General features: G+C 42.1%; 3 protein-coding genes across 7 annotated transcripts in view; 2 read left to right on the top strand and 1 right to left on the bottom strand.

Moving 5' to 3' along the window:
* Positions 1–2,182, top strand: part of GNAZ (G protein subunit alpha z) — a 40,554-nt gene extending 38,372 nt beyond the window's left edge. Inside the window, exon 6 of the mRNA XM_064168850.1 lies at positions 127–2,182. Coding sequence (XP_064024920.1) covers positions 127–471 — 345 coding nt within the window. The 3' untranslated portion in view covers positions 472–2,182. The remainder of the gene's footprint in view (positions 1–126) is intronic.
* Positions 2,183–3,479: 1,297 nt separating this feature from the next.
* On the top strand, positions 3,480–24,138 carry RAB36 (RAB36, member RAS oncogene family). Of its 5 annotated transcripts, none has more exons than XM_064168852.1 (11): positions 10,162–10,238; positions 13,781–13,872; positions 15,112–15,200; positions 17,635–17,700; positions 18,176–18,277; positions 19,920–19,984; positions 20,578–20,629; positions 22,006–22,087; positions 22,812–22,902; positions 23,323–23,442; positions 23,673–24,138. In XM_064168852.1, exons 2-11 carry the CDS (start codon positions 13,804–13,806, stop codon positions 23,735–23,737), a joined length of 801 nt encoding a protein of 266 aa, XP_064024922.1. In that variant the 5' UTR covers positions 10,162–10,238; positions 13,781–13,803; the 3' UTR covers positions 23,738–24,138. The 5 variants fall into 5 exon arrangements, with proteins under 5 accessions (XP_064024924.1, XP_064024922.1, XP_064024925.1 ...); XM_064168851.1 differs by having other exon boundaries at positions 10,184–10,363; positions 13,784–13,872; XM_064168853.1 differs by having other exon boundaries at positions 10,184–10,363.
* RSPH14 (radial spoke head 14 homolog) lies at positions 7,256–9,432 on the bottom strand. The gene is made up of 3 exons (XM_064168856.1): positions 9,278–9,432; positions 7,703–7,805; positions 7,256–7,514 (listed from the first exon to the last, which is right to left on the bottom strand). Exons 1-3 carry the CDS (start codon positions 9,333–9,335, stop codon positions 7,376–7,378), a joined length of 300 nt encoding a protein of 99 aa, XP_064024926.1. The 5' UTR covers positions 9,336–9,432; the 3' UTR covers positions 7,256–7,375.
* Positions 24,139–24,704: the final 566 nt, after the last annotated feature.

Below are 24,704 nucleotides of genomic sequence, written 5' to 3'. Positions count from 1 at the left end.
TTCTTTCTAAAAGCAGGTTGTGCTAATTGCTAATGCATGAATGTATTAACTGATACTGGTGGTATATTGTGTGCTTTGCACAGCTGTGCTGAAAGCTTCTTACTGACCATGTTTCCTCTCCTGCAGAGTCGGATGGCAGAAAGTTTGCGTCTCTTTGATTCCATCTGTAACAACAATTGGTTTATCAACACTTCCCTCATCCTTTTTTTGAATAAGAAAGATCTGCTGGCAGAGAAAATCCGACGCATGCCCTTAACAGTCTGCTTCCCTGAATACAAAGGCCAAAACACTTATGAGGAGGCAGCAGTCTACATCCAGCGCCAGTTTGAGGACTTGAATCGCAACAAGGAGACCAAGGAGATCTACTCACACTTCACCTGTGCCACTGATACTAGTAACATACAATTTGTCTTTGATGCAGTAACAGATGTCATCATTCAGAACAATCTCAAATATATTGGCCTCTGCTAAGAATCCTTGGGCTTAATTTGTTTTCCTGAAGTGAAAAAAAGGAGCTAACCACTTCCACCTCTTGTGGATAAAAATGGGGCAATGCTTAGCAGCCCAAGGAGAGAAAAGGGGAAATCTGATGTGTGTTCAGAGTTCCTCTTATGCCCTCTTAACCTGCTACATAATTTTTCACCGATGTGTGTTCTGGAGAGTGAAAGCCTCCTCTCCAAAAAAACACCACCACCTCCCTGCCCCCATGAAAAAAATAGTTTAAAAAACCCAACCCAAACAACAAAAAAGAGATTGAAGCCTAACTCTGTGGAGATGTTTTCACCACAGTCACTGCACTTTTATTCCATGTATTTCATTCCATTTCCTACTGTGGGAGTGTTATCATGTTCTGTGTAAGAAACAATTCCTCATCCAGTTGTCCTAAAATGTTACTGACATGAAGATAGAGTGAGTGACAGATGAACTGGCCTGCAAGATGTGGAGCAGAATGGTGTTGTGGAGGGGTGCTAGTTCAAACCAGACGCTACAGAACAGAGAGTGTAAGCAAAATGCAATGTGGCTCTGTAGTGAATAGGCAGGCACCCACACTACTGCCACGTGGAGCCAAACTGTACCCACACAAACATCATGTAGGCACATGACTCACATCATACACTGTACACACTTCTGCTTTACTTTCCTGTCTACCATGGCCACTTTGCCCGGTCAAGGAGTTGTTGGTGTGCAACTGTTTTGTGAGTTTCAAACTGATGATTAGCAGCTCTTTCTGCTCTTTGGGCTTCAAATATGCAGTGAAACGACATGAAACGAATCTATGAGTAGGCCAAATTCAGATCAGTGTTTCTTCCACTGGTAAGGAGTTTTAAACATCAAAACAATCTTCTTTGACATCTTTTTTTTGCCAAATCTTGTGGTGTTTCACAAAAAAGCCCACCCAAGCTATACTTAAGAAGTAGGTTAGTGTTCCTTTTTAAAATACAGCTTAAAAAACAAAAATCACAAGGCAATTTTTTAAATTATTGTCGTAGTGTCTGGATTGCTGAATGTGAAAGTTGCCAACGGACAATTCTGTTCCACCGCTCCAGAGGTGTTCTGGGGGTTGTGCCATGGCACCAGCTTGCCCAGAAGCAGGAGCCGTGGAGCTTGTGTAGTGTATAGCCTCCAAAGTCTTCTTCCTTGGGTTTGAAATCATTTAAAAATGTGCTGTATCATTAGAAGGATAAGGATGAGCGATATGAACAATAACTAAATGTCTTGCTGTTTCCATTTAAGAACTTAAGTTATTTGCAGTCTAGTGAAGTTAAGGAAACTGAAGAGATGCATTCCTCAGCGCCAGGTTTCATCTCATAAAGAAACGCTACTGGATGGAGTAACATTCCAGCAAAAGTTTGAATGCATAAGAAGCTCTGTGGGACTACACTGAATCATGCAGACCTTAGTCTTTGATCAGTTGATTCTTTCCTCTGCCATAGAAAAGACTTCTTAAAGACTTCAGTGTAAAGTTGGTGTGTAAATATATGTTTGATAACTGTAAAGCACATACGTACACAGAGCCACAGACACACAGGCACACTGGAAAATAGCCTTCTACTTTTGCCCCCCTATGTGCTACAATTAGTGCAAGAAATCTCAGCCAAGGGCTCAAAAACAAAATGGTTAATAACATCAATATTTAAATTGTCCACTTGAAAGAATAATAAATGATTCAAATGATCCTGGACATGTCTGTATTGTGTTCATTAATTGGCATTATGACAGCTACTTAACTGGATGATGTTTGTGCTTTCTTCCCTTTATGGCGGACTGCTGACTTTGGGTTATTCGCTCCTTGTTCCTCCGTTTATTCACCACCATTCACCAATGTCAATCTTTAGCAGTTACTTTTGAGCAACTCGGTAAGATTTAAGGGATGTGTTCCCATTTAGTATCTTTACATGTTATTGTTGTCTTCTGGGGGAGATGGATAGCAGCAAATTTAGGAAAGCAGTTACAGATCAAGATCTGTAGAAATATGAGGAAAGAATCTTCTATGGTGTCTGCAAGATACATATGAAGCCTACCTGCAGATTGGCTTACTCAAGCAGGCACTTCCCATGGATGCCTGTGCTTAGAAACACACCTCTAGGTATGAGCATATGCATGCATTTCTGAATAGGGCCAGTGGTGGTGTCCTAAAGCTCTATTTAAAGACTGAAATAAACCTGGAAAATGTGTACACATTTTTGTACTGCTGAGCTCTCAGCCAGTCGACAAAAACAATCCAAAATTCTGTCTGGCTCATACTTGTGAAAAATTAGGCTTTAAGAAAAAAAAAAACCTACTTTTTTTCCAAGTGACCACGTACAAGGTGATCTGTTGGCATGTCTTACTGTAACAAGGTTCTTCTAGAATATCCTCTGACTGAAATATTTAAAAGTCTGGATCTACATTAAGAAAAGCTGCAACTCTTGCAGAAACTCCAAAATCTCATTAGAGGATGCTAGATAAATACCCTTGCAGCTTAAACAGAACTTGGCTTAGGCATGAATAATTTCTGAGACCAGCTGAAAATATTTGCTACTGCTTGGATGGTTTCTTTGCCTCTCACCATATCTGCAAAATGTATCCAACAGTCCTTGTTTTTCTTCCATTGATTGTAAGAATCCTTCTTCTGACCTGTTTGACCACACGTCTGTTCAAGCTAGGACTTTTTAAAGTGACCTGGAGACTTAGCTAATGCTGTGCTGGGAGTGCTAAGAGAACAATACCCTTGACAGCAGTGCTTGAGGTAATAATCATTTTCAACCTTGCTAGAGAATGCAGCCCAAACAAAAACGTTCTCTGATGCTCAGATCATGAGTTAAGACTTTCAAAACGCTTCAGACATAACTGACAATGGAGGAAAGCCTGTCTCACGTTGAGCCAGGTGTTTTATCCCTGTACTGAAGGCACGAGGCCCCTTTAAGCATTCCCTGTCAACCATTAACACCTCATGAGCAGAGGTAAAAGAGAAAGTGAGGCTCCACCCTGAGGGACTGCAGGGTTTGTCGTGGCAGGCAGGCTGTGTTTGGGTTTACCTGGAGTGAGAAGATACTGCTGTCTGCATGTGATGTTTGCTGCCATGCTGCTTGCCTTGGTGAGTGTGTTAAAAGCAGTCTGTGGTAATTGCTAGTAGAGTCCATAAAGCTAGTGACGGATCCTCTAAACTTCATTTACTATTGAAGTGCTATCATTTACTTGAGCAATTGCCCAGTGTTTCTAGTCTGAATTGCTTTCTGTAATGTAATATCCTGTTATTAACTAGCAGACTTGTGAAAAAGGCATAAAATGAGCCAGGGCTTCCTTTTCCGATGAATGGCTCATTAGATGTTTTGCCTCCTTCACCTCTAGCTTTTGTGGCGCTGTGGCCATTTCAGACTAGTCAAAGAAGTGTGAAGAAAACAGCAGCATTTGTTAGAACATAGCTTCAAGGTAAGAAAGCTGGGCAGGGGAACTGAAGTCAGGAAGGTAGGAGAGAGATTAAAGAATAAATCTCCAGCTAAGAAGGTTCTTTCAAAGTAAGGATTAGAGACAAGCCACAACGGGAGAACGCAGGGGACTGCAACAGAGGCCTGAGGGCATTTCTGATGAGCAGGAGCAGTTACATTTCTCACTGAACGAAGGCTATCCTGGAAAGGAGAAATGGAATGGAAGCACTGCCACGTACCTGGCTTAAAAAAAGCAGAGGGATGGGAAGAAAGGAGTAAGTGAATGATCAATTCACATCATCATGTTCTCTGAGTATCAGTTCCTTGTCATTAGCTCTTTAATAACTTAATTCCTATAATGGTTTCGATCTTAAAGTTTGGAGTAAGTCACAGTTACTGTTTTCTATCTGAAGAATTCAATATATTAAATTCTGGTTTAAGCAGAAGTAAAGCAATTTTACTTTCTGCTTGTATAAGAAAGCAGAGACACAGGGAAGGTTAAGAATAAAAGGTCTGGGCCAAAGACAGGAGCTGAAATTAAATCCCTTGAATCTTATTTGTTCACCTGGATAAATCATGCAATTAAATTTGCATCTCTTTTCTCCAGTTTATCACTAATGCAGCACACTGTCAACTGAAAGGACTGCATTAATACAGCCAGGGTTTTACTTCACCTGGGCAACAAGGACATTCATAGAAGAGATGTTCCATCTGTTGCAATAAGGATGCCATCTGTCCTCCTATCATTTGTGCTCCATACAGCAAAACAAGTTTCAAAGGGAAGAAGGAATTCTTAAATCCCTGGACCTGACTGGTCATGATTTTCCAAGGGTATGAGAGTGGAGACACTGAGGGTCAGTAAAGTACAAGAAATACTCTCTCTTGGACTCTTCCCAAACAAGTTCTGGCAAGCCTAAATGCAATTCACCTCAGCCTTTGTCTAAAGGGATTAAGACAGGATAGACGCTAGGTAAGAATTATGAAACCTTTCCAGCATCAACCATGCTCTAGTGTAAGTTGGATTGTGATTTCCCCCCCAACCTTGAACTACTTCTGCAGTTGTTGCCCAGGTCACTGCCACTGCATAGTGCCCTTTACTAACATTAAGAATCATGTCAGCTAACTGTTTTGACAAAGAGCAGGAGGTTTGCTGTTCACTTTCCCAACGTTCTTCATTTTCTTTTGCTGCTGGTTCTTCTCCCTCTTCTATCCTCTGTTGAATACATCTATCTGACTTCGTTTTGTTTTCCTTCTGCCCATTAAATCACCTCATCTCTAGAGCAGCAGGAATCTAGCCATGGAATGGTATACTAGTTGCTGACTTCCTCCAGTTCATAGAAGATACATCCTATCACATTATCTGTTGGGAGATGTGGCAGCCAAGGCAGACAGGAAGACAGAGTTTCTTGGCTAGCTTTAAAAGGCTGGTTCACCAGGCAGAGACTACTTCTGCATTTGTAACATGTCAGATGAATACAGTCAGGTCTTGTGACTCTAACCACCCATTAGAAAATATCTGCTGTTCTCCCTGAACAGCCTCCCAGTTTGTCTCATAGCAAAGGACACAGTTTTAACACCTTTCTGTCTTTCTTGTAAGCAGCCATCTGCATGTGAGTCCATTCTGTGGTACCACAGTTCTGCTGAGGGAGCTGTCTTCCAACCCTTCAATACAGGCATGTGTATTTGTAGAGAAATGCTGTATTCTTGGCTAAACAAAGCAGATGCATGGCTCAGGAAGGCAGCCTTTTCCAAGGGTACCTACTCAGAGCTGCTTTCTCAGGCAGCACACTAACTCAGGTTTGACACCACTGATCTCACAGACTGTACATACTCAACAGGTAGAGGATTGTGGGTTTTCTTCTATTTCTACTCCCCCCCAAAACCTGTCAAAGGACATTGCATGGAAATCTGTTCTGTAGAAAGCTATGCAAGCTGAACTTAATCTGAATAAGTCTTAGAGGGTTTTAATAGCACAAATATTAACAGAGGAAATAGTAAAGACCTGGCATAATTTCATGGCTGAAGAAATGAAGCTTTGGAAGAGCTAAAGGTATGACTCAGTAAGATATAAAGAGACTATTAGACACATCATGTTCTCTGAGATACTGGAATATAGCACAAGAAGATAGAGATTAAATTCTGCTTACTTTACAGATGTAAACAGTTCCTCTACATCAATTTTTACTTTCTTATAAATAGAAGGGGGAGGAAATAGGGAAAAGTTGTCCTACATGGATACAGAGCTCGATCAGTGCAAAGGTATTAGGATTACACTAAATGCTGAGAGTTGAACAAATTTATTTAGAACAGACATAACTATCAAGTTTATGATAAAGTAAGTCTCCCTACTTGCATTTAAAAGGAACCTGCAATGAAGGCATTGTTGTGCAGAATGTACTACATAACCAATTTGGCTATTATATAATTTACTTATCCACAGAGTTGTATCTATCTGCCTACACAGGTAAGGGCTGGAATTCTTAGAAGGCAGTCAGGTCAACATCTACTGAAGCCAAGTGGCATTTGTAAAACAGCTAGGGAAATCAAACTGACAGACAATTAACATTATCATATCATAGCTTACCAGATTCATCTAACAATATTACCTAGGGGAAACAATATTTGAACAAAATGCCAGAAAAAGCAACACCCCAAGGTTGGTTTGGGATTTAATTCACCGCTTGAAAGCAATATTGAAGCACACGTTTACGAAACAGCGCCTATGAGCCCAAGGCAAAAGACACATGAATCTGTGGAACGCTGAGAGCAGTGGATGGTGCCCTTAATTGCATTTGTGTCTCCTCCTGCACCAGTGCTTGCAAGTGGCGGGGAAGGCATAAAACAAATTTAATGCAATTTTTACCTCCTAAAGCCAGAAAACCTCTGCAAACCCTGTGTGCTGTGAAATTAGTGCGCCACGGTGAGCAGCTGCTCATCGTCCTGAACAGGAGAGGAGAGAGCTGCTTTTTGATGCAAGGCTCTGAAATACAAACTCAGCCATGCAGTCCACACAACACGTACACTGAGCACAGAACCTTGACTTGCATAAAGCCTACAAAAAGTACCAGCTCTAGCAGGATCAGTTTCCCCAGCACACAGACAGGTCTATTCACACCTGTATTATGTTAGCATCAGGCATTTTGCTTACCTGTCTTAAGCAGTTCCTATGTTTTGGCTAAGCTCTCACTATCACTGCACTTCTGAAAGTGTTTTGATTGTGTAAAAGCAGCTCTAGAGAACAGCTTTCTCCACCAATAAAAAAAATCAGGCATACTCTAAGAAGTTTTTTGACAGAACCCAGAGTATAAAATCTCATAGTAAAACTAAGAAAAGAAAATTCAGATCAGTGAAAATACAAATGATATTGTTGCATAATAGAATTTTCAAGGAAACTGGAATAAAGTAAACATGGAAGATATTACACAGGCAGTTCAGTAAAGTCACCGATTTGCTTTGCCTGTGAATATTTAACTACTGAGACCCCTACCTTCAGGTAATTTTGCCATCATCTCAAGTATCTGATGTGTGTGCTTCCGACAGATATCTACTGGATCATCCAAGAGCTCGGTGAGGGCAGGAACCACTCCATTGTGTATCAGCCCTTGCCTGCGAGCAATAGCAGAAGCTAGATTTCACTAAACATATTAAGTAAACACACAAGTCCTATTCTGAACCAAATATTCCTTTTCATGTTGCATCTATGGTGCCAAAACTTAGACATTCTGTTCTTAATTCTCACCAAAATGTCTTTGTCACTTCCCAGAGCACTCAGTGACCTCTGGAATAGCACCTACCTGCCAACATTATGTACAGCCATTACGGAGAGGATTTGAGTGGTTTTCTGCCGGACAGTGCTGTTCTGGTGTGCCAGCAGAGTCTTCAGGTTATCCAAGAGCCCTGTGAGACACAGGAGCTCACTGTAACATTTCTTGCTTTCAGCCACGAGCAATACTAGTTTTTATCTCACACTCTGAAGTGCATGATTGTTTTGTTGTTGTTTTAGACTCATTCTACAACCACTCAGGTAATTCTGAGTTCTGCATGAAAAGCTTTGTTTTGCCTCTCCAGTAAAGTTCTATCTTGACGTGCCACACCAGCCACTGCTGAAGGAATGGATGGCAAAGAGAATGACACAGATTTTGCAGCTCAACTTGTAAACCTTATGTAAGCATTTAATTCTTAATTAAAATATTTGTCAGTTTTTTTTTGCCTGTTAGCATTATGGCACCTGAGATATGAGTAGTTCAACCTCAAGTGTGAAAAAGCCTATGTCATGTGGTAAAAACCATCTAATGAAGGGAAAAAAAAGAATTTTTTGTCCTTTTTTCCTGCTCTAGGAAAACTAAAAGCTTTTTCATTTCTCCTTTTTAAATAAAATATAGTTAGCAGTTTTATGACATTAGAAATTAATGAACTAACTTTTTCTGAAAGGTTCCTAAATAACAGTGTTAGAAAATGTTGCAGGCAAATGAAATTCAGCTAGGTGGTAGGGTTTAATATTATTAGCCTATTTCAGGAATTAGCAAAAATTCAGAATAAACATCAGGTAAAAAAAAAAATCTTTACTACCTTTGCTGATAAAACTTATAGATAAATCCCAAGGTGAGGCTAGTCTTAAACTACGTGGCTTTATACTCTGCTCTGCCTTGGAGAGGCTGCATCTGGAGTACTGTGTCCAGTTCTGGGGCCCCCTAGTTCAGGAGGGACATAGAACAGCTTGAGAGAGTGCAGTGCAGAGCCACAAAGACGATTATGGGAATGGAACATCTCTCTACAAAGAGAGCCTGAGGGAGCTGGGGCTCTTCAGCTTGAAGAAGCAGTAGACTGAGAGGTGACCTCACTCATGCTTATAAATACGTAAAGGGTGAGTGCCAGGAGGCTGGAGCCAGGCTCTGCTGGGTGGTGCTCAGTGACAGGACAAGGGGCAGTGGTGGAAGCTGAAGCATAACAAGTTTCATTTAAACATGAGGGGTAATTTTTTCCCTGTAAGGGTGACAGAGCACTGGAACAGGTTGCCCAGAGGTGTTGTGGAGTCTCCCTCTCTGGAGATATTCCAAACCTGCCTGGGTGCGTTCCTGTGTGATCTGGTATGGGTGATCCTGTTGTGGTAGGGGGCTTGGACTAGACGATATTCTGAGGCCCCTTCAAGCCCCTGACATTCTGTGATTATAAGAATCTGTAGTTGCTTTACCTTATAACAGTAAAGGATAAAATAGAGAAAAAAACCATGGCCATTTTGTGTGATCAAAGATACTACACGCTAAAAAGTAGTGCACAAAGGTAAAGTGTTGGTGTTTGTTTTTTGGTTGTTGGTTGGGGGTTTTTTCCCCTCCCCACTGTGTCCAAGCTTCTTACAATAGATCACTTACCTATTTCTACTGCCTGGTAGACATTTTCTGGGTCATGGAGCAGCTCACAGAGCGCCATCAGTGCCCGCTGCTGAGTCAGCAGCTCCGAAGAGCACAGCTCCTGGCGGAGCTTGGGAAGGGCTCTCCTTCCAAACGCCAGAGGAGCCTTGGTGGGATCTATGTCAGGGGGGAGGCTGGCGGAGATACGAGCGTGTGCCATCGTCCCGGGAAGGATACTGCCTGTGCCTGGAAGCACTCCAAAAGGCCTGCGCCTGGTGGCTGGGCAGGCAGTGCAGCAAAGACAGCAACTGGCTTCACACAGCGCTCCGAGTCCCAGAGGAGCCCTCCTGGCACACGTTCACTGTTTGGAAGCTGTGAGAGCAGGCTGCAGTGGTTCGTGGTCATCAGCTGAACTGTTTCAGTGGGTTTAATTCTCTACTGAAGACTACACAAAGCACAGGTGAGAGAGCACTGAAAACTGCAGGGTTAAGGAGGTAACGTTATGTTCTTCAAAGGGCGTTAGTGGGCTGATGTCCCAGACCACAAAGGGGCTCAAAACAGTAAAGCAGAAGCAGACAAAATGCTAATTAAAAACAAAAAAAGCCCCTTAAGGCATTATTTCCCAAGGAGCCCACTTGGAGCCTGCCCTCGCATTCGGCAACGCGCAAGAGGCTCGGTAATGGCTGACCTGCCCCTTCTCTCGGTAAGGAAGCCGGCTCGGCCGGCAGCAGCAACCTCCGGTGCTGAGATCTGCTCAACGCTGCGAAGTTACAACCACCGCGCTTCTCGCCTCCAAACCAAAGCGGGGGGACAGGCCGCGGGCGCCTTGTGCCGCCGCTCCGCCGCCGCCCGGCCGGTCCCCGCTGCGCGGCTGCGGCCCGCGTGCTCCGGTTGCCACAGCAACCCGCCCCTCGCGGCCGCACCGCTCCGCGAGCGCAGCCTACGCAGGAGAGCAGCCCGAGACCGGCCCTGCGGCAACTGCGTAAGTGCCGCCTTTAGCGTGGCTGCGGTGCGCGGTCAGCGTCGACATCGCCGTTCGTGAGTTGGAGCCGCTGCGGGCGCGGGCGCGGAGCGCTGCTGCGGGGCGCCACGGGCGGGGATCGTGAGGTGCGGCCCCTCGGGCGGGAGAGTGTGCGGAGACGGGGACACGGCGCCAGCGCCTGCAGGCCTTTACCTCTGTGCTAAAGCAGGGAGGGAGGCCTCTTATCGCCCTCTGCTTGAAAAGCAATTTGTTAAGCGACCTTGCACAAAATTAAACCGGAGCGAAGGAGCGGTGGCGTTAGCGGCCGAGCGCCAGCCGGTGCGTGCCGCGAGCTGCCGCGGGCGAGAGCAGTGCAGCTCCGCTCCGCTCCGCTCCGCTCCGCCTCCCCTTCCTGGTCCTCCCCAGACCCTCACTGTAAACAACTGAAGTGCACAGCAAGGCTTTGCTTACCATGATGTGGTTTCATGATTCAGGACTTGGCCCTCATTTGCTCGGCTAAAAGGCACTGGCGCTCGGGGGCCAGCGCTGCCGTGGCAGGGCTGCTGCCACAGCCCTGGCTTCTCAGGTGGCATCTGGCATCACTGCTAGGAAAGGTTCGCTTTTGGTGGAAACAGAGATGGCACTGAGTTGGTTTTCGTTATGTTTGAGTAGCAATGACAATAATCAAAGTTCTTAAACTGGATTTTGCGAAGCCAAAGTCTCTCAGATCAGCCAGATTAAAATGCAGCACAGGAATAGATTCTGGTTTGTTGATCTTCAAAACCCATAACAAGAAAAAATGCTACTTTAGAGAATATTTTCTGGAATGGACTCTTTTTCCCCTGCAGCATTTTAGAGCAGATTACTTAAAGCAGAGGTTGTTTGCCTGGATTAGACTTTTGCTCACTGTACATTTGTGACTTTTCACCCTATTTCAACAGGAAGAGCACAAACTTTTCTTAATGTAGAAGGGAGAGGAGATCAGAGACTTCTTTTGACCTCCACTTTTAACTCTGCTCTTGTCCTTTTGATATGAGTTGTTCTGTCTTGTCCTGCACCATAGCCTGGAATACTTGTTTTGGTTAGTGGTCATGCTATTAACTTGTTTTCTGTAGTGCTTCTAGAGATCTGTCTCAGACCCTTTGGATGCACAGAATCTGGTGCTGCTGCTTCTGGAACACTGCTGGAAGGAGGATTGTGATCCTATGCAGACACTTTTATTCCCATTCCTCCTTGGTGACTGAATCCCCTTCAGTTCTGTTAAAAGAGAAAATCTGGGTCATTCTCAATATTTCTAGCAGCTTTGTACTTCTTTAATTGTTGAACTTTCCCCTCTAATGGTGTGGCTGATTTGGTGATTATTTGGGGTATGTTCATGTGTGTGAGACATTCAGATTAAATACACTAAATGTAAGTGAAGAGAGCCTCTCAGTTTAAAAGTGTTTGCCTTGGCCCCTTCCATACTTTGGAGTCACTGGGGCTGTTGAATTGAAGTTTTTGTAGCCTAATTTGTGAAAGAGCTCTAGGAGATGAGTCAGCACGAGTACATATGACAGAGTTTTACGTGTTTGGGAGGTGTTGAACTAGAGCTAGGAGAATATGGAGGAAGCAAGTCAGTGCTTGAAACTGGCAGGGGTTTTCTTGTTTTCACAACTATTATTTCAAGAGGTTAACGCTGCCATAAAGTCCTTCAAATCTGCCAGAAATTCAGGAGCACACCAGAAAAGTGTCTCAATCTCTCTAGGTTTGCATGGTCACAAGTAGCATGATAAATGGAACTGCATTTGATAATAAATAAATGCAATAATGTCTCTTTGGTGAGACATCAGCTGCACATTTGGATTCCTTGAGGGCAAGTGGGTGTTTCAGTATGGTTGAGATCACTTCAATGCCTGGAGTGATTTCAAAGCAGTTTCTCACAGAAGAGAATGAAACATTACCTCTAAGTAATGCACCAGTGATTTTGCTGAGCGTTATTCTTCGGGTGGGGTTATAAAACACAACTGTATTTTCTTCCTACGTGCTTGTTTAAAATTACTTGTCCTCACTGATCAGCCCTTCCACATCCTTAGTCTGCTGAGGGAATGGGAGAGGCTTGTCTCCTGGACATGAAGAGGTCCAAGCCCATCTCAGCACTAGCAAAGTATGACTGTTAGAATGTGAGAGCTCTCTTTTATCCTGAAATTTGGAAAAGTAAATGCTAATAAAATAAATAGCAACATCTTTTAGCATCATGAATTACAGCCTATCATACTAAATGCTGTCTAAACTAAGGTGATTAACATTACTTAGGCAATACAAAGGAGCTCTGCGATTTCTTGTTCCTTGTCTTCAGTGTTCAGTGCCTTAGAAAGCAAGACTGCTAATGACTAGAAGGCATTTATGTAATTCAGAATGTCTCATTAGTGGCATGCACATCCTGACTCTTAAGCTGAGATGAAATCAAGTTGAAATTCTGAAAAACTCCCTCAGGAGTTTCTTTATAATTGCTACTGTGCTTAATATTAGCACTGGAACAGTTCCCCACTCCACCAGCTCCTCCTCTGCTGGATTGATCCTGCTCTTTGGATCCACATGTACAAGCCATGTTTGCAGAAAATGGAACAGGGCTAAGGGACGATTTGTTTCTTAGGGAGCAGTTCTGGTCGAAGGAGTCTGTATGGCCACTAAATCCAGTTTGTTCTTTCAAAACTAGGGCTCTATGTGTAGTTAAACTATTTCAACCCTGCCTCCCCGATCTGTAAGAGAAAGGGAGGAAGGGAAGTGTTGCTAGCCTGCTGCTACAGTCACCCAGCAGCAGACTGAGCTGTCTCTGTGGCTGGAATCCTGCCTCATCAGCTGCTGCATGGTGAGTCCTTCCTTAACACTTTGCTACATGATGAATGTTCTTATTAGAAACAGTCTTTTGAATGCCATAAGAAATTGGTACCCTATTAAGGGTCCCCTCCCCCAGCAACCCACGAGGTTTCATTGCATAACCAAATTGATATGTCTCCAGTGGGATATCTAAACGCATTTGTGATTTTCATGTGAACATTATTCATTCTCCAAGTCAGACAATCTACCAATTTCATTTCTTCTGAGCCAATCTTGGATGAAAGTCTGATCTTGTGCCAAGAAATGTAGCAGCTTAATCTCTTCACCTTCTAACCGGATGAAATCTGGTATTCCCTGGTATTTATTAATGTGCTGAGTGCAGAGGCATTTCAGTGTAAACTAAACACTGCAAAATCCTTGAAGGGTTAAACTGCAAACAGTTCAATCTAAGTGAGGAGTTCTCTGCCCTCACACGGAGTTAGAGTTGGTGCCTGATGTTTTCAGAAAACCTCTGTTGCCTACTGCAGCTGTCTGCACTAAAGTGGTCCCTTCACACAAGAAGCAGGTTTTCTGCAACACAGATAAAGAACTGCCATTTGTACTGAAAGGAAAAAAAGATGATGAGCCTGGAAAATCTACTAGCTTGTGTTTTTTAAAATCACATTTTCCCTCTTTTGAGGCAGTTCCTGAGTACTCTTTCTCTTTATGTGGAACACTCTCTTTCTCCTTATGTATTTCCTGTCCAGTAGAGTTTAACTGAATTTGGAGGATGAAGTCCAGCCTAATGCCTTGGGTTCCCCCAGTGAGTAGGGACAGAGCAATCTCCCAGTTTCCCAAGGTAAGCATTCTTTATCCCTTTGGTCACAGCAGGTAACACCTGCCACGCTGAGCTATCTTTCCCTTGTGCTAATTAGTATTTTAGTTTAATGTACAGTTTTTGTCTTCTGCTAAAATGACAAACAGCCTGGGGCTGTTCAAGGCAAGGTTGGACGTGGCACTTGGTGCCATGGTCTAAGCCTTGAGCTCTGTGGTAAAGGGTTGGACTTGATGATCTGTGAGGTCTCTTCCAGCCCTGATGATACTGTGATACTGTGATTTGTTACAAAGATGAATGTGACCTCATGTTCCCATCCAATGCTGCTATCTTTAATAATAATCTTTATTTCTTCTTTTAACTTTTACAGAAAGTCTTGCCACAGACGTGTTCTCTTACAATATCCATCTTATTTCAGCCAAGTGTTTGTAATCACATGCTCGAAGAGTTCCTATAACAAGGGCAAATAAGAACTGTAGCTGCTGTTAAATGTGCAAAGAGTCTAAGAATTGGAGGCAATTTTAATTTTCTATTTGTATAGCAACTTTAGTCTTATGATAGATCAAATGTAGAAGGCACTGTAGAAGTACAGACAGAAGAGATCTTTGAGGTCCTCAAAGAGTTCTGTACTTAAGGTATAATGGAAGAGGTTAAGGACGGGGAAGGACAAAGTATTACCATTCTGGTTTTTCAGTTGTTCAAAAGATCCTTTAAAGGAGTTAGCACTTTTGTCATGCTTGATCTCAGCTGCATGTTTTGCTTTTAACTTTATGAAAACTACCAAGTTGTTTGAAGCAAATAGAAGGCAATGTACATTTCCCTCATTTTTAACTAATGCCTCATTAAAACTAATAACAAAAACAGTACTTCACACACATAAGAGATCCAAGTGACTTCACAGAACTAATGACTTGTGGGGAGCGCTCCCACCCGTGTCTGTCTGGTGCATCCCTTGTGGGCACTGGGATAATTTCGGGTACTTGCTGTTGTACAGAATGATGAGCAAATGTATGTGTGTGGACGTGCTGCTGGTGCTGGGACACTGACACTCAGCAAGGTGGTCGAGTGAGGGGGCTGTCCAAAGGAGTTTTCAGAAGCATGGCTGTGGGGAAGCCTGAGTGCACTGTCACTCAAGCAATCGCTTTTCTTATGCCTGTGCTTGACAAACTCTTTGAATTAATCTTCTTAGCTATTTTTTTCTTGTTGATTTGACTTCTGCAAAGTAGCCAGTTTATCCCAGTAGCTGTTCTCTCCTGTTTTCAGTGGTACACACCTGAGGCCTGTTTGCAGTTCAGAGAGCACTTTCATGCCCAGGTCAGGGCTGCTTGTCAGCAGAGCACTGGAACAGCAGGGTAAGTTTGTAATAAACCAGATATGCAACAAAGAAAGTATTTTAAGCTCTTTATAGCCTGCTTCCTTTGTAGACTTTTCCTCCCTCACTCCCGCATGTTTCAACGCAGCTGACAGCTAAGCTTGTGCAGATGGCAGTTTTCCGACCTGTTTAACAGTGATCTGAGGTCCCTTCCAAAGCCTGCCATTCTGTCATTCTATGAATAAAGTGCCTCCTCTTCACACAAGTGTCAAAGATAATTTTTCTACTGCCATAAGTAGCATTGAGAGTTGTTTACCAACAAATAGCTGCAATCTCGAACTTTTAGTTCAAGAGATTAATTGACTGTTTAAAGCATGTTGAATTCTGCACACGCAAGTCAGCATGGCAAACAGATTCTAGAGCAGCCAGAAGGAATTGGGCAGATCCAGCCTTGCTGTATTCTCTGCTGGTGTTCTAAATGAGCAGCTAATAAAGGCTTTGGAGAAAATAAACATACAGCTGTTTTAAGTTGCTTGGAGCACACAGTTTAGCTTTAGTCTTTTAGAGGTATACATGATGAGAAGTTCCCTTTAATGTTTCCTTAAAACTGGGCCAAACTTCTGGTAAATATATAGCACTGAAAAATCCAAATAAACCAGTTTATGCCCCAGTAATAATGCTTTAAGTTGTTTGATTTTTCACATTATCTCTCTCCTACAACTTATTTAATTCCTGAAGCAAGGCAAGGAAGCTAAACTGTGTTAGAAATCACCACTATTCGGTTAAATAGCTGTATGTTATAGTGACAAATGCTTCTGTGTTCCAGTGCAAAGCAGGGCTTTTATGAGTGCTGACAAGCAGCTCACTATCCTTTCAAATCTAGAGTTGTTGCTAACCGTGGGATTTGTCATGATATCCATCTTTAAATGCAACTCTGTATTCATTTCACTAAGGAGTCTTGCTAAAGAAAAAAATAAATTGAAGAGGCATCAGTAAGTTTATTGCTTTTTGAAGCACGCTCACTGTCTAGTTTCATGTAAATTTGTCACAAGTGTCTGACAATGTAGTTACCAAGACATGCTTTTAGTGGATTGAGGCATTTTTTTCTCTCCCGTAAACAACTCTTTGTTCTTTTTATTTCCAGAGCAAACCAACTCTCCAGTTCATTTGTTCTAGTAAGAGTATAGCTGAAAAGCTTTTCTGTGGGGCTTTGTAAATAAAATTGCTTTCTTTTCACTGCTCTCTAGATAGGATTATTTTTAGGTCATTTTTTTATGAGGTGAGAATAGGAAGAACAGGCAACGGAGTGTTTTGTAGAGTAAGTAAAACTTGACAGGAATAACACTTATCTTCCTTTTCCATTATCCCAAGTAATGGAATATTTCTTTGTCAGTTGGAAAAATAGCCTGAGAAATTCAGTAGCCAATGGCTGTATTTAAGAGTCTGTTGATATTCCATCAATATGTTAAATTGTCTGATCTAGGGTATTTCTTCTCCCCAATATGAACACCTCTGAACAATCACTTCACTAACTTTTTTGGCCTTTTCCTTAAGGCTGTTGGCTTTATTCAATATTTTATCAGTAACTATGTTGACTGCCACACAAAATGCCTTTTTAAAAAATATTAGTCTGTTTACCAGACAAGATTTGGATTATTTAGAATGGATAACTTAGAGTCAGCATCACTTAGAAGCTTGGTATAACCAGAAATAGTATTCAGAAGAAGATTAATGCTTTCCTTTAAAAAGCTATTCTTTGATAGAAAGGAGCATTAAACCTCCTAAGCCATTTTTGTAGCATGTGCACAGTACACTTCCATTCACCTCTCTACCTGTATCTCCTGAAAGACAGACTACATTTCAATTTTATCGGTGCAGTCTGAGTCACCTAAAGCCCATCTGCTGCATCCTGTGGGAGGGAGGACCCAGAACAAAGAGGATTACTTGCATGAAGCCAGATTCAGATTAATATTATTCCAAAATATATTGGCTCTAATCATGTGGGTATTGTTTTTTTTCTGAGACAAACTCTGCAATTTGGTTATTTTATTGTCAACAGTTTCTTGTTTCTGCAGTTAGGACTTGATTTGTGCTGTTAAAGCCAATGAGGAATTTGTAGTTAATGCTTATGAAAAGGATGCAGATACTCATGGCCTTAGGTCAAACTGCCAGATGTATATACAAGAAGTCAAAGCAGTTTTAATGAAAGGGAATTTATGTCCCACTTGGATTATATGTAACAAAAATATGCAGAGTAAAAAATTTCTGCTCCAGAAGGGTTTGGGATTTGGTGATCTTTTTTTTTCTCTTGGAATGTAAGACTCAGATCTGCAGTCCAGTGGCATTTAGGTCAAGTGAAGTCACAGGTACACATGCTTGTCACTTGAAGTTTAAAGATCTGAATCAGGTTTTTTTGAGAGAGAATATTGACATTGCTACTAAAAACATGTTTTGTTTTCAAACATTTATAACAGGCTGAAAATAGCCAAAGTGGTTGTGGTAGGAGACCTATATGTTGGGAAAACCAGCCTTATCAACAGGTACAGTAGATCTCAGCACATGCTTTGATTGTGCTGCTTCTAGATAAAAGTTACAACATCTCCATTCCTGTCCATTCATGGTTGTTGGTTGTTATTGTTTTTTTCCTCCACATTCTTAGGCAGATATGCTAATTTTTTTATCTCATTGATTGGTCACTTAGATCATTATTTATGACCCAGGACATAGTCCCTTCTAACTAGGACTATAAGATACTGTATCTTCCTTGGTAGTCCTGTAAAGGAGAGTTTATTGTGATTCTCATCTCATCCCTAGAGCTTCCTAAATGTCTCTGCTTTCTGGTTTCTATTGTCTTTTTTAAAATGAGTTTCTTGGTGTTTTATATCTGCTTCTGCAGTGCAGACCCACTCCACTCTTACTTAATTCGTTTCTTTCTAACTTACCTGAGGTGGGGTTAGCTGTGTAGTTTTTTGTGGCTGGGTGTTACTGGTGTTTAATCTGTTTTTTTAACTGCAGATTTTGTAAAGATACATTTGACCGGGACTACAAAGCAACCATTGGAGTGGACTTTGAAATGGAGCGTTTTGAAATACTGGGAATTCCCTTTACTCTCCAGATGTAAGAGGAGGCAGCATGGCGAAGCGCTGCACAGTGTAGTCTCTGCAGGGCTGGAGTGGCTCTGTGCTAGTGGAGCAGGGATGTTAAGAAATCCTAACGTCGCACAAGGAATGATGGCATCTGAAACCAGGGCTCTGCACCTGCAGTTGCAATTTCAGTAACAGTGCTACTCTCCTGGATTACCTATCACTGAAAATGCTGCAAGCCTGTCCATGAGAACTCATCTTGCATGTCTTGCACTGTTTCAGTGCAGTTCTGCTTTCTTTCACTCAATTTTCTTGAAAGAGAAGTCAAAGCTTTTGCCACAGGCTTCCTCCAGTTCTGCTGTTACACTGTTCTGTCATTTGGGTTGCACAATGAGCACTGAACTTGGCTTGCCTGGGAGTTCTGTTCCTGCAGCCATTGAAATGAATGGTCCAGTGATTTCAGCATCTCTTAATTAGGGACTAAGTGATTTTCTCCAAGTCATAGAAAGACTGGAGTGCTCTTATTAGTATGTGAACCTAAAATCTGTAATTTTCAGCTTTCTTTAGCAGACCAGTGGGGATCTTGGCCTTCTTTCTCCTGCCTTGGTTTTACTGAAGGATGCCCTTTGGCATTTCCCATGGCTAGCATATCGTTCTGTAGAGGATATTATTGGATCATCTATGCTACAGTGTGACCTAGAGCAGGCAGAAGATGCTTTGCACAAAAGGTTTTGGTGCACAAATCTTAAAAACCTTTCCACTTAGGAAGACATTTTTTCTGAGATACCCCTGATGTCAGTAGATGGCTGATGGGATTTAATGAAGAATAATTAGAAATCCAGTTGCCACTGATTTCAGTGCCTTTGCTTTTTTGAATATTCTGCCAAGCCCTGTTCCTCTGGGACTTGAGTCTCTCTAAAATCTAGACTGAAGCATCAGTATTTTACCTGCTGAAGCAAAAGGCTTCGTGAGCTAGTAAATGTCAGGTTGCTTTCGGGGGCTGGATACAAGTTTTCTATGTGATAAGCACTAGTGCCCCCTCTTGCTGGGACATTTCCACACGAGGTGAATTTGTGAGTATCCGTGGCCAGCACTATTAGGCTGTAATAATCCCCAAACCGCTGCAGTGCTGGCAGAGGACTGCATATCAGGGTAATTAATAAGAAGCACTTTCTTGATTTTTCTGCAATGGTGTCATTAGTACCTGGTGAACTCAGCTGTAGGTGTCTAATTTGTAGTGTAGGACAGACATCATATCTAGCAGTTGCAGGATTCTAACTTGAGCTAAGCTGTGATTTAGCTAGTATTAGCGCAGCAAGTGTTCAGAATGGGATTGCCCTGGACATACATGCAAGTGGCAGGAACGAGGGAAAAAGGTTTGAAGAGCAGTGTGTTACCATACAGCATACAAACATTTGAATTTCATGCAAAATGAGCAGTATTAGAAAAGGAAAAAATGAATAAGGATAAAAGCAGAGTTGAAATGCCTACATTAAATAATAGAGCTTTGCTGTCTCTGTGTCAGTAGTTAATGAATAACATGTTCCAGATGGTAACGCTTCTCTGGTATCACATTCTTCTCCAACTTGTACCAGTGAGCTGCTTCATTAGCATGTTTGCTCTGGTTACACAGACTTTCATTAACCTGAAATTTCTGTTTTCCCTCCGTTGCACAGATGGGACACAGCAGGTCAGGAAAAGTTCAAGTGCATTGCATCTGCTTACTACCGAGGAGCAGAGGGTGAGAACGATATTAATTTGATCCCGGCTGTGACGAGGTTGTATGTTATAGAGAAACATATATGCATAGGTACTCCTTGGAAAGGAACCTGTAGACACAGTGTGCTGGAATGGATTGTCCATTCTTGGAGAAAAGGCACAAAAATTCTCTTGAATTGATACCTTGTCACATCTGCAAGCTCTGAGTGTTCTGCCGATGCAGTGGTAAAAATGGGCATTTATGTCAAGGGGGAGAAGAATCTGGCTTTGGGGTAAGACTATTGCTGAAGTTGGAAGTGGTTACTTCTGGCAATCCCTCTGATAAGAGACAATTTCAGCAGGAATTACAGTCATCCCAAAAAACAGAGTAACAGCACTGTAGGCTGAAGACTACAGGTAGGTGAGGCTGAAGACTGACTTCAGACTTACTGAGTGCTAGAGAAGGAAGAGAAATGAACAGTAGGTAGTCTTTCACCTCCTCTGTGTTAAATCTGCTCTTGCACTTTCTGTGTAAACATTCTTTCTGCTTAATAAGATGAGTTGGAGAGATTTCTGCTGCACTTTCTAACTTAATTCCTTTTTTCTGTCTTCTTTTGTTTAATTTTTTTATTGCAGTTATAATAACAGTGTTTGATCTGGCTGATATCCAGACTTTGGATCACACCAAGTAAGTTTCTGTATTTTGATTTAGCCTTTAAAGCTTTTCCAGTGTAGGCTTTTATGATTTAATTGCCTTAGATAGCCTGTAGCTGCTGAGAACTTGCTGGATTGAAAGTGTGTTTTCAGTTGAGCTAGGGAATGAAGAATGACAGTCACTTATTTGGCTCCTGTAGAGTGACATTTTTCTGAGGAAAATGCAAAGCAGACATTTGAAGTACTTACCCTTGCCTACCTTTATACTCAAGGAGAGAAAAGGCACTTCAGCAAGAGCTTGATCCTTCCAAAACTAGATGTGCAAAAACAGGTGAAGTGCACCCCAAACCCATCATTTTTTCCCTCCATTTATCATAAACAGAATAAGAGGCTGGCATCTGACATAGATGATGAAAATGATGAGATACATCTCATGCATAATGGTTCAAGAGCCTCTCATTTTCTAGGTGCACTGCCAGCCTGAAATTACTTTACTTCTGTTGGGAGATAAGCTGTCAAAAAGAGGAGAGTATCTGTAGCTAAACTTACTGGTTCAGAAACTTGCACCAGTTTGGTCACACCAGCACTCTAATTGTCAGGAGCAATTGTTCTGCTTTCAGTGCAGGCTGCAAAGCCCTCTCTGATCTGCGATTCACATCCTTGTTGCCAGTTCAGAGCAGGTCTATTTCTAACATGCTATTGTGCCTGCAGTGCAGGGCCATGTTGTGTTACAACCCATACTCTGTCTTATGTGAATGTGCATTAGACTATTTCCTTAGACCACTGCTATGGTACTTGGCTCATTTACATAGGACTTTGTAAAATAATATATATGTTAGTGTCTCTGCTTGGCTGAAAGTAATTGAAGCCTGTGAACCTGATTTCCCACACATACACACACTCCCTTCCTTCCTTTACTTGTGTTGAATGACTCAAGAGAAACTTGATTGCCAGAGTAACAAAAATATGTAAAAGCTTATGAGACAAGAATCATGCAGCCTTCATAGGGAGCTGTTTTATTATTCTGAATAGATTATTTCATTCTTCTTCAGTCTCTTTTGCATCTAGTCTACTGTGTTGTTCAGATCTTTTTATCTGCTTTTTGTTTTCTTATTCTTTATCTCACTCAATTTTTTTCCCTTGCACTACACTAATAAATACCCTCTCTGGGTGCTAAAGTCATTGTTGAATTTACACTGTGAGGCGGGCACGTTTGAACTTCTCCTTAGTGGATGACATGTATTCAAAGGAGTTAGAATAGCTCCTGGCCTCTTTCTGCCTACAAAAAGAGTTTTTCATAGTCTCACATAAGTTCATCCTCTCACCTTTCTTGTGACCTTGTTATCAGTCACTTTCTCCTGTAGTCCCCAGTGCTTCTGACTGATCATCTCATTTCTCTTTGTATTTCAGACAGTGGCTAGAAGATACATTGAGGGAGAATGAGCCGGATTCCAGCTTCATCTTTCTAGTTGGAACAAAAAAAGATTTGGTGGTAAGTAAATTGAATGCAGATGGGAAAATCAGATTTCCCCAAGTTCCTCGAGAGATCTCCTCTACAAATTGTGCAGCACTGTTGGAATAAAGAGCTTGAGGGAAAATCATAACCAAAAGAAAGATCACAGGTAAACAGAACAACACACTTGGAACCAGTTAAGAAGATGCTTTCTGAAAAGATGTGCAGTTAGTGAAGTGTCTCTCCTTCTGTTTCTTGCATGGCATCTTTCAGCCACATACAAGCACTTGAAAAGGCAGAGAAAAACTGTGTGCAGAGAAGAAGGGAGTACATGATGACCTTGAGGGGCATGTTGGTTTGAGTTTTAGAGACCGTGTGTTCATTATTCAGGAACAGGGAAGAATTCTTGCTTAATTGAACGTGACGTTATTTGCAGAACAGGGTATGATGCATGCAGTCTATACCCTTCTGAGTCTTGTGCTTGTCTCTCTCTAGCTACCAATCCTTAGTTCTTAGAGATTTCAAACCAAAATTCCTTCTCACTGTTTAGTTGATTTTTTGGATGTATTTTAATTCCTACCCTCCCCAGCTGCCGCAGTATCACTCAGGCACTTGGTTTAGTGCCCTTCACCAAAAACAAGTCCCAGAAATTGCACGTTCTAAGGCAAGGCCAGAAAGGCCATCACAATGCAGGTGCTAGCAGTACCTCTCTGTTGCTGCTAGCTCAGGTACACTCTTATGTTATTCCACGTTGTTTGCTCAGTCAGGTGCTGTGTGTGAAAGGACAGAGCTGGATGCCATCCGCTTTGCCAATGAGATGCAGGCAGAGTACTGGTCGGTTTCAGCCAAAACAGGTACGTTACTGCAAAGGATGTAAAAATAGCATAGCCACAAGGCTTATGGTAAGGGGGAAATTGAAGTTCCTTACTCTCCCATTTGCACACTGCAGAAGGCGTATTTGAGCTGCTTTGCAATGCCTAACCATGTTTAACTCGTAGGTAGTTACATGAGCACACATGTGCACTGCTATTTAACATAAGCAGTGAGAAAAGATTATACCACAAACTAAATTCTCTGTTGCTAACTGAAAATACAGGGACAGTTCAGAGTACAGTGTTCCAGAGTAAGAAACCAAGAAGTTATCTCTGCAGTGATCAGAATGGAGGACAGATTGTTAGAGAGGCCTGTTCCATCCCACTACTGAGCACAGATCTGCTCACAAATGTGCTTGCTATCCTTCATCATGTGTTGATCATTTCTGTCCTGTTCCCTAGGGGAAAATGTCAAAGAGTTATTTTCTCGAGTTGCTGCCTTGGCCTTTGAGCAGTCCATGATAAAGGAGCTGGGAAAAACTGTTGGTCGTGTGGCCCAAATTGGGACAGGAAACCTCATCAGTATGTTAAGTTTTGCTTTTTGTGTTTTCCTTGTTTACAGTCTTCAATATCGGGAAGGGTTTTCAAGCACTAAAGCCTGTTTCAAACACCTGCAAGCACAGTCATGTCACTGCCTGCCTGAGTTCTAGCATGTAGGAGTGCCTGGAACTGCACTCGGCAGTGGCTGTTGGATGGGGCAGTTTCTTCTGCTTTTATTTTATAACTCTTTTTTTTTTTTTTTTTCCCTGCAGAGCTGGAAAAGAACATGATGGAAACCCCAGAAAGCAACACCCAAGTCAGTCTGAGTTGCTGCTAGTTGGCAACTGTTTGTGCAAGCACCGTGCCTCTTGCTAGCCCAGCACAGAGTGCAACAACAGTGAAAGCTCCCAAATGAAAAATAGAAAGCTTTGGTTTTGGAAATGAAAGAGGGAAAATGTACCAAATTTTTTGTTGTTGTTGTTTTCATTTGTTTGTGTTGTGTTTGTTTGGATTTGTTTTGTTTGGGTTTTTTTGTTTGTTTGGTAGGTTTGGGTTTTTTTGTTGATTTTGGAGTGTGTTTTTTAGTCCCACTGAGACTTTCCCTGAGAGGAACTCAGTATTAATAACTGAGCATCTAAAATGGATCTTGGATCATGTGGCAAATAATTAATTGCTTAGGAAAGCACACAGGAAACTAACTGTGTTAGAAAAATAAATGCACATTTGCAAGTTCTTAAATGGTTCTATCTGACCTGTGTTCTATCTACACATGTTAATTCATCCTATGAGTGACTTGATTGGCTTTAAGAAACTTTGAAATGGTGGGGAAAAGTGTTGGAACAGCAGTATGAACTCTGAACATAGGTAGGCTCTAACACGATTTTTACACTGGTTGAAGCCCTGACAGCAATTGTAGCCAGCAGCTGCAGTGCCAGCTTGTGGAGTGTGCAGCTGAGAAAGTGGAGAAGTCAGACTAAAGGCAGAGAGCAGCTGTAACGAGGTTTCCCAAAGAAGTGACCATGTTGCACTGTTACTTGTCACAGTAAGTAGAAACTGTTCTGTTAGTGAGTTCCTCTTTAAATGGGTACGCATAGCTCCTTAGGCAAAACAACTCCTCCCTATAAAAGCCTTCCTGTTAATTTTTAATGATGTTTCTGCCCTTCGAGTGATTATTGGACAACTTAAAATATTGTGATGTATATTCTGGTAGGACATGTGATTCAGATCTTCCTGAATCATGCTGCTTCCCAGCTCAGGCTCAGTGCGTGATACGACCAGATTCGATGCTTCACTAACAGATCTGG

Source organism: Pogoniulus pusillus, chromosome 30 (assembly GCF_015220805.1).
Source record: "Pogoniulus pusillus isolate bPogPus1 chromosome 30, bPogPus1.pri, whole genome shotgun sequence".
Lineage (NCBI taxonomy): Eukaryota > Metazoa > Chordata > Aves > Piciformes > Lybiidae > Pogoniulus > Pogoniulus pusillus.
This window is presented reverse-complemented; position numbering and strand designations above follow the sequence as displayed.

Excerpts from the sequence above, each read along its gene's own strand:
- RAB36 (XM_064168852.1), top strand. The coding sequence starts at position 13,804 with ATGAAGTCCAGCCTAATGCCTTGGGTTCCCCCAGTGAGTAGGGACAGA. Across the intron at positions 20,630-22,005 it reads CAGACTTTGGATCACACCAA|ACAGTGGCTAGAAGATACAT; the intron begins GTAAGTTTCTGT and ends TTTGTATTTCAG. Across the intron at positions 23,443-23,672 it reads TGGGACAGGAAACCTCATCA|AGCTGGAAAAGAACATGATG; the intron begins GTATGTTAAGTT and ends TTTTCCCTGCAG.
- RSPH14 (XM_064168856.1), bottom strand. The coding sequence starts at position 9,335 with ATGGCGCTCTGTGAGCTGCTCCATGACCCAGAAAATGTCTACCAGGCA. Across the intron at positions 7,806-9,277 it reads CTACCAGGCAGTAGAAATAG|GGCTCTTGGATAACCTGAAG; the intron begins GTAAGTGATCTA and ends TGTGTCTCACAG. Across the intron at positions 7,515-7,702 it reads GCTGTACATAATGTTGGCAG|GCAAGGGCTGATACACAATG; the intron begins GTAGGTGCTATT and ends TATTGCTCGCAG.